At 35.5% G+C, this 9,452-nt stretch overlaps 1 protein-coding gene across 1 annotated transcript; it reads left to right on the forward strand.

Moving 5' to 3' along the window:
• Window positions 1–1,398: 1,398 nt before the first annotated feature.
• On the forward strand, window positions 1,399–9,317 carry kif3cb (kinesin family member 3Cb). The gene is made up of 8 exons (XM_063007239.1): window positions 1,399–2,841; window positions 2,937–3,038; window positions 6,031–6,153; window positions 6,776–6,894; window positions 7,030–7,146; window positions 7,246–7,354; window positions 8,441–8,598; window positions 8,696–9,317. The coding sequence occupies exons 1-8, from the start codon at window positions 1,399–1,401 to the stop codon at window positions 8,799–8,801; spliced, it is 2,277 nt and encodes a 758-aa protein (XP_062863309.1). The 3' UTR covers window positions 8,802–9,317.
• Window positions 9,318–9,452: the final 135 nt, after the last annotated feature.

Below are 9,452 nucleotides of genomic sequence, written 5' to 3' on the forward strand. Positions count from 1 at the left end.
GTTTATGCATTACAATTTCGCATTACCAATCTGAATCCGGTTTTAAAACCCTTTTAAATCTCTTATATATTAATAAATAAAAGTCACTATAAAGGTCCGTAATAATAATAATAATAATAATAATAATAATAATAATAATAATAATAATAATAATAATGTTTATGGTGTATTTATTTTTTGCAAATTTACCTTGTTCTTTGACTAGGATAAAGTCGTTATAAAAATGAACAAATAAATAAATAATTTCTTCTTGTTGTTTTCATTCTTTTTATTATTATTATTGTTATTGTTGGTATGTTATTATTAAGAGTGGTATTAACAGTGGTATAATAATAATAATAATAATGTTTATGGTGTATTTATTTTTTGCAAATTTACCTTGTTCTTTGACTAGGATAAAGTCGTTGTAAAAATGAACAAATAAATAAATAATTTCTTCTTCTTGTTGTCGTTCTTCTTCTTATTATTATTGTTATTGTTGGTATGTTATTATTAAGAGTGGTATTAACAGTGGTATAATAATAATAATAATAATAATAATAATAATAATAATAATAATAATAATAATGTTTATGGTGTATTTATTTTTTGCAAATTTACCTTGTTCTTTGACTAGGATAAAGTCGTTGTAAAAATGAACAAAGAAATAAATAATTTCTTGTTGTTGTCGTTCTTCTTCTTATTATTATTGTTATTGTTGGTATGTTATTATTGTTATTATTAAGAGTGGTATAAACAGTGGTATAATAATAATAATAATAATAATAATAATGTTTATGGTGTATTTATTTTTTGCAAATTTACCTTGTTCTTTGACTAGGATAAAGTCGTTGTAAAAATGAACAAAGAAATAAATAATTTCTTCTTGTTGTTGTCGTTCTTCTTCTTATTAGTATTGTTATTGTTGGTATGTTATTATTGTTATTATTAAGAGTGGTATAAACAGTGGTATAATAAAAATAGTATTAGCAATGGTGTTGGTAGTTGTATCATTGTTTTTATTATAATACATTTTTTTTATTTGCTGGGGGTAGGAGTGATGTGTACTATACATCATCGGTAAGCGGCGGCGCTCCCTTGTGTGAGCGTGTGTGTGTGTGCGCGCGTGTGTGTGCTGCGGCGCTGCAGGGTGTGGTGGTAATGATGCTGGTGCTGTTGAACAGACAGTAAATGAAGACAATGGGAACTGTTAATCGCTGGTTCATTTTATTCTGTTTTCGCAGGATCAGGTTGTTAACTGGAGTTTAAATGAATGATTATATGGGATTGACGTCAGCTTGTGAAAAAAAAATGAATTTCGCACGTGGGAAGTTGGGCGTTTTTCTCGTGGACGCTTGCAGATGCTTCATCGCTCGGTAAAAGGATTTTGCATGTAGGTACAGCATCAGATCTTTCGAAATGTCTAAAAGAAACAGTTTAGTGATGCTGCGACCGCGGACCATGTCGCTGGGGAAGAAAGCCGAGGCGGTGAAGGTGGTGGTCCGGTGCCGCCCTGTAAACAAGAAAGAGGAGGCGATGAGTCAGGAGAGGATAGTGGATGTGGATGTAAAACTGGGACAGGTAACCGTGAGGAATCCAAAAGCTACCGCAAGCCTCAACAAGACATTCACGTTTGATGCTGTTTATGATATGTTTTCAAAACAAAATGACTTGTACGATTACACCTGCAAGCCTCTTATTGACTCTGTATTACAAGGTTTTAATGGAACTATATTTGCTTATGGGCAAACTGGCACTGGGAAGACATACACCATGCAAGGTCTGCCCATGGACCCTGAGAAACGAGGAGTCATACCAAATTCTTTTCATCAGATCTTCACCCAAATTTCTAGATCTCAGAACCAGCAGTACTTGGTGAGGGTATCTTATCTGGAAATATATCAAGATGAAGTCAGGGACCTCCTTTACAAGGACAACAACAAAAAACTGTGTTTAAAGGAGAATCCAGACTTGGGTGTATATGTCAAAGACCTGTCATCTGTTGTGACCAAAAACATCAAAGAAATTGAACATGTGATGAACCTGGGAAATCAGTCCAGATCTGTCGGATTTACCAAAATGAATGAGCACAGCTCACGATCCCATGCTATTTTTATTATAACCATAGAATGCAGCGAGATGGGCGTTGATGGTGAGGAGCACATTCGGGTAGGCAAGTTAAACATGGTAGACCTAGCTGGCAGCGAACGCCAAAGCAAGACAGGTGCTCAGGGTCAAAGATTTAAAGAAGCTGCCAAAATCAACCTGTCCCTTAGTGCTCTTGGAAACGTGATATCAGCTCTGGTGGATGGCAAAAACTCACACGTTCCCTACAGAGATTCCAAACTTACTCGCCTGTTGCAGGATTCTTTAGGAGGAAATGCAAAAACAGTCATAGTGGCCACAATTGGACCCACATCATGCCACTATGAGGAGACTCTCGCCACCTTAAGATTTGCAAACAGAGCAAAGAACATTAAGAACAGGCCAAAGATCAATGAGGACCCCAAAGATGCTTTGCTCCGCGAGTTCCAGGAAGAGATCGCTCGTCTGAGGTCACAGCTGGAGGAGCGAGGGATGCTGGCAAAGGAAAGGAGGAAACGGAGAAATAGTGTAAGGATGAAGAGAAGCATGAGCAGCGGGGAGGTGGAGACACCCAAAAAACAAGAGGTGGACATTGTGGAGATGGTGCAGGAAGAGAGAGTAGAAGAATACTGGTGGAAGCAGCAGATGGTCGAAAGTGTTGCCAGTGACAGCCCGGTGTTTAGAAGGAAGTTAGGAATCTTGGATGAAAAATCACAGACTATAGAGGAGTTAATGAAGGAACAACAGACCATTGGAAACATGATTGAGAAATACAGGGTTAGACCTTCTGAACATTACAGCCACATCATTTATTTAAACAAACATTTACAGAATAAAATTACCACTTTGCTTTTTTATCATAAATGTTTTAGGCCTTGGAAAGTAAGCTTCTGACTGGAGGGAAAAACATTGTTGACCACACCAATGAACAACAAAAGATGTTAGAGCTAAAGAGACAGGAGATTGCAGAGCAGGTAAAGTAAACACAGCAGCAGACATGACAATTCACTGCTTCCTAAACATTCGAAATGGTTTTATTTATTATCTTGGGTGAGAAATTACAGATTTGAACTCATTAAAGGTAAAAAATACACTTTATAAAACACAAACCCCATTTCCAGGAAAGTTGGGTCACTAAAACTGTAATTTGCTAAATCATTTAAGAATGTATTAAACTGATAAAAGCACAAAGAAAACCTTTTCAGCGTTTTCATAACAAACCTAACTGTATTTCAACTGCCATCAAGACTATGTCTATTTTAGCAAGATTATGACAGGCCTCATTCTGCATGAGTTACAACAGCATGGCTTCATAGACATAGAGTGTGTGTGCTTGACTAGCCTGCCTGCAGTCCATAAAATGTATGGCACATCATAGAAAGTAGCATCAGACAATGGCAAGCACGGCCCAAGACTTGTATATAACAAAATATGCCTCCGTCCCAGCTTTATGTGTGTTGCAGGCATTAATTTTAAATTTTGCTTATATTTAATAAATAGAATTATGTTGGATAATGAAAACACCTTTTGTATGTTAAAGGTTTAAGTAAATTAACAAATTACAGATTTCAGTTTTTTATTTCATTTTAAAAAGTGTCCCTAGAAATGGGGTTTGTAATAGTTTCATTTATTAAAGGTTACAAAACATCTATATATATCAACCATGTGTAAAAGTAATTACCCCCTAAATTTAAAATATTTAAGGTTTTTGAGGTATTTTCAGCAACAACAACTGCAACCAGATGATTCTTACATCTTAAAGCTAGACTTTCACATCTTTGTAGTGGAATTTGGTCCCACTCTTCATTGTAGAACTGCTTTAGTTTAGACACAATGGGGGGCCTTAATTTGTTTCATATATGCCAATCAGACGTGAACTTGTTTTTGTGCCTTTGTTTGTCTTGTTATTCACCTGAGCCTTGTAGTAAAATCCAGTATTATTTGTTAATGCACATTTAAAGACATTTTGGTAGACCCAACAATTCTAGGAAGATTTACTACTGTTCCTTTTTCTTCCTTCGGAAATAATGGTTCTCAGTGTGGTTCACTGGAATTTCACTGGTTCAATTTGGAAATTACTTGGTAAGCTCGTTTAGGCCGATGTTTACCTTTCTGTGATTGGATTCAACATGGCTGGCAATAATTAGGCACAAGTGTGTTAAGTCTAATTGACCCTAATTATCAATTAAATTAGCTTAACTGGTCGATTGGGTAACTGAGGGGGGAGTTACATCTTTATACAAAGCCAGTGGTGGTTAGATAGCTTTTTCTGTTAACAAATTAATAATCATTTAAAAACTGTACTTTGCATTTTTACACATTGTACTTATATTATATATATATATATATATAATTGTGTTTAACATAAAATATTTGAGTGTGGCAAATATGCAAAACTAGTTAGCTGGAGACTTTTCTGTGCCCATATAAATAGAGCTAGTTTGATTGTGGCCATTCAAATTATAACAAACAATGGGCTTTTGTTGGGAAGAAAATCTAAACTCCAATCTGCTGAGAGGAAATCTGTCTAGTCACTTGTAATTTTAGTCATCTGCTATAAATTGGAACTTTTAAAAAAAAAGTTTTTTTGACTGCTGTGATCAGCAAAATCATTTATGTGGACATATCTGTTTCAATAGCCTCTAATTCAGTTTTATGTACTTGTTAATGGGTGCAATCAATATAGCCCTACTTATATCAGCAGTGTGGTCAGTCATAATCACCAACAAGGAATCATGACGCCATGCTTTTATTTACCCCACCAGTTATATTCTATTTGATGGATATGCACCAGGATATGGTCTAAGTATTTTTATTGCTATCACCTGAATATTCGTATAATTAAACCCCATTGAGCACAGTCAATGCTTGTTATAGTTTAGTTGTTTTAAATAATAAAAAATAATCAAAAGAAGCAACCAATCTGGTGGCCAGTAGCCAGCTCCACACCATGCATTTGAATAATTGCATAAGTGTATCTTTACTAAAAGTTTCCACTTCTTGGAATCTCTAACAGGTTAGTTTCTTAATTTAAAGGAGAGTCTCTCATATGGAGCCTGAAACAATTTGCACCTAAACACGAGCTTTTTGGAAATCCTTTTCCAAAGCCATAAGCATTAATGTGTTGTTGACCCCCACCCCCCCTTCCTTATAATTACAGTATATCACCCTTCACTCTTCTGAGAAGACTTTCCACAATGTGTGGACGTGTTTCTGTGGGCATTTGTGCCCATTCAGTCAAAAGACTTATGATAATCACTCCTTTTTACTTCATTTTGTTCAACTGCGTCAAAGACATCAAAACATGTACCTCGTTTTCTGCACAGGGTTAAAGTCATAGTGTAACAGGAAGGGGTCTTTCCCAAACTGATTCCAAAAGTATATAACAGGGGTTTTTGTATCTGTTGGTCCTGGATTTTGTAAAGTTGCTTTGAGACAATGTATATTGTAAAAAGCGCTATATAAATAAAGTTGACTTGACTTGACTTATATAATATATCATATATTTTATTTTATATGATAGATTTTTACTCTTAGCAATGAGTGCAATTGTTTTATTAAATATACTGCTATATAAGCCATACGCTGCTAATTGTATATCAGCATGTTTTTTACCACACTTACCATTTACTCAGCACCATGTACTGGCCAACACTACTCTTGTCTTTGGTCCGCCCCCCTCAATTTCTTTAGATTAGAAATGTTTTTTGTATTTATGGTATGTCTTTGTACTTATTGTTTTTTATCTGCACTGTGTATTTTGTATTGTTTTGCACTTTTGATCTGTGTTGTATGTAGTTGTTTATAGATAAAATGACAATTAAGTCTCTCTTAAACTCTTGAAATACATACATACATACATAGTTTCCCTCAGGACTTTGCTGCACCAGTCACTCCCTCCTATTTTAGTCTTAAGGAAAACACTAGTCTAGCAATGCAATGTTTTATTTGTGTGGTCTCTTATAGGAAAGACAGGAATGGGAAATGCAGCAGATGATGTTTGAGCAGGACGAGGAAACTATAGAACTGAAGGAGACCTATTCCAGTTTACAACAGGAGGTGGAGCTCAAAACCAAAAAGCTGAAGAAGGTAAAGCTTGCAATAAGTGTAACTCGTTTTGACAATTCATAGGCACATTGTAAATAAATCTAATTGGTCTGACTGCATGTATTTGGACTTGTGGGAGAAATTCGGAGCTACCAAAGGAAAATCATAAGGACACAGGGAAAACATGCAAACTCCTCACAGGGAGGGTAAAGGAGAACCCTGGCCCTGCTTACTGTAAGGCGGCAGCTCTACCAACTGTGCTACCGTGCTGCCCATAGTAAATCATTAAAACTCAAAATGAATCAGAAGGCCATGTTACATGATGTTTTAGAATATTAACATTAAGAATATTAAGTTGCTGTGTGTATATTTTGAACCAGCACATTTTTGTTATTCTGACAAGAGCACATAGTAATGGTGAAGTACATAGTAATTATACAAGTACTAACCCAGCTTACAGGTAAATAGTGCTCTAATTATAAGGTCAGGAGGACTGTAATTGAAACATTTTAATGAAGTACTGGATTATGTTAACATGCAAGGTTTATTAACTAGCATTTTTTTTACAGTTGTCAGTCTTTGTTACATTTAAATAGTTATAAAGTTTATATAATAAACAAATATAATAGGTTTTTAAAACTACATATCTTGTTTTTTTACATAGCTGTACAGCAAACTACAGTTGGTGAGAGCTGAAATGGCCGATATTATTGATGAACATGTAACGACAAGACAGGAGCTGGAACAGACCCTGAATGAGCTGACAAGAGAGATGAAATTCAAGTAACATATCTGCAATCTCCTTTTACCAAAATGTCCATCCTACACCTAACATCTACCTATAAAATAATGAATCATTTTGTTTTTTTGTGTCAACAACATTCAACTTGACTATTTTCTGTTATGTCTTTTTGGTAGAAATCTTATCATTGACAATTTTATTCCTCCTGAGGAAAAAAACAAGATTATAAACCGCCTCCACTTTGACCATGAGGAGGACCAGTGGAAAGTCTTACCCCTCATTCCTATTGAAAGGTAAGTAAAATGACTGTATTCCACATTATTATATAAATCTTTAATGATAAGTCTTTATTGCAAAGTTAATTCGGGTTTTCTTGAAAATGTATTCTTCAGCAACTCCCCTCTTGTCAGACGAAGGCCACAATCTGCAGTCGGATACAAAAGACCAATAAGTCAATATGCACAGGTTGCTGTAGCAACAGGAGCACCCACCAGATACAGGGTTGGTACACAATAACTCCTGTTTATTTACCTAACAGGGCTGATCCATAAAGTCCATAAAGTGCTATTTATTAAACAGGTTCTACTTCCACCTGGGTGAAAATAGAAATATTTACCAAGTTAAATATTTGATAAAATGTACACTATTTGCACTATGAGCAAGGCCCTTAACCCATAATTGGTCATCGTGTTCCGCTCATTGTGTAAGTCGCTTTGGATAAAAGCGTCTGCTAAATGCTGAAAATGTAAATGTAACTAGGCAAACCTGTACACCTGCTCTTTCATGCAATTATTCAATTAGTAAGTTGTAGCAGTAGCACAAACACAGGTCAAAAGCTTCAGGTAACATTCTGGTCAAACATTAAAATGTGGACAAAATGTGATCTATCATGAAAACAAAATGAAAAAAGTGCTGTTTATATTGAATATACTGGGTCATATGATTATTATGACTGAAGCAGATGTAGCTGATTGTAACCTACAACATAGGACTAGTTTATGGAACAGAGGTCATTTGTCAAGGTCAGTAAGACATTATGATCGGATAAAATCTCTTTGAATGTCCTCTCAGCATGTTGTGAATCAGACCGTGGCAAGTGACAGCTGTTCCATATGCTTTAGCCTTACGTATGTCAAATAAGCCCTATGTATATGGTCATAGAGAAGTCACCAGTTGTAGTCAATCATAATCACAAAAAAATTAGGTCATGCTGCAAATTTTAGGAATTATATAAAACTTTTTACAGATTTAAATTAATAATAGGGTTTTTAGAAAACTGACAAAAATAACTTTGTAAATTTAATAAAAATTAAATATTTAGTTAGCAAAAACAGTTGCAGAAATCCTTAAAATTTCAGGACACAGTCCAAAGACATGTAGTCAGGTTAATTGGAGATACTAACTTTCCCTAGATGATGAATTAATTACATCTGAATTGAATTGCATTTTTATCTGCTGCTTTGGCAGTTTTGTATATAAAGTCATGCTTTGTAAACTGATTAATCATTGTCACTAAAAACAATTATCTAAGTATACAGTTCTCAGTTTGCCGAGAAGCCATTCAAAACTGGCTTTGAAACTCCACAGGCAGAAAATGTCATGCTTTTGGAGCTGGATTTGTCTCCACCAACTATGGTGCCACTGGATCTACAAGGAGCAGAGATGAGGTCAAGAGACCTGCTACGTAATTTCAGCCAGCACAGGCGAACATCAACAGCATCACGTGTCATGCGGGCCAGATCATGGTGAGTACAAATAAAATTCCACTGAAGGTACTGTGACAACACAAAGTTTCCAAATTATTTAAATAATGGTTATTAAATAGATTTATTCTCTTTTAAGGTATCAAGGACCAAGTATGCCACCTCCATCAACCAGCTTTTTGGCCTCTGGGGCTCAGGGCCAATCTTCTGCCATGGGGGCATGTGCCACCATGCTCCTACCATGAAGTGTATTAATTGTGGTGTTTTGCCATGTTGAGTTCTGTGAAAATATTTGCACCCTGTATGTGTATTACTTTATCGCAAGACCAATTTGCCTTTATGTGCTGCACAATTCTTTTGTATTAGAGCTTTCAATGAACAAATGTAAGCACAGTTTTTTCTTGAATATCCAAACTGTTGGTGTAAATGTGTATTATATAGTTCTGTCATCTCATACTTGAATACATTCAGTGGCAACAGTAAAATAAGATGTTGCATGAGAAACAAGTGATCTGTTTAGGTCACACCCATTTCTAACAGGTGTATAAAATCAGTTATCTAAAGTATATGCTTTCAGCTCTGTGGCAACAGTTTGGGTAAGACATTTTTTTTTTCAATTCCAGCATGACCTTGTGTACAAATCAAGGTTCTTAAATACACTGTTTGACAAATTTGATGTCATCATCTTCAATGGCCTGCACAACATCCTGACCTTAACGCAGGTGTACACTTCTGGAATAAATTAGAGTGTTGAGAGTCAAGCCTTTTGTCCAACATCAGTGCCTCACCTCAACTCTAAAATGCTACAGTGACTAAGAATAAGAGTGGAGCCTGTTATTGCATACCAAGGTAATCGAATAACAAGTGCTTAAAAACTGTAGAAACCACCTGGAACA

Source organism: Trichomycterus rosablanca, chromosome 13, assembly GCF_030014385.1.
Source record: "Trichomycterus rosablanca isolate fTriRos1 chromosome 13, fTriRos1.hap1, whole genome shotgun sequence".
In the NCBI taxonomy this organism is placed as follows: Eukaryota; Metazoa; Chordata; class Actinopteri; order Siluriformes; family Trichomycteridae; genus Trichomycterus; species Trichomycterus rosablanca.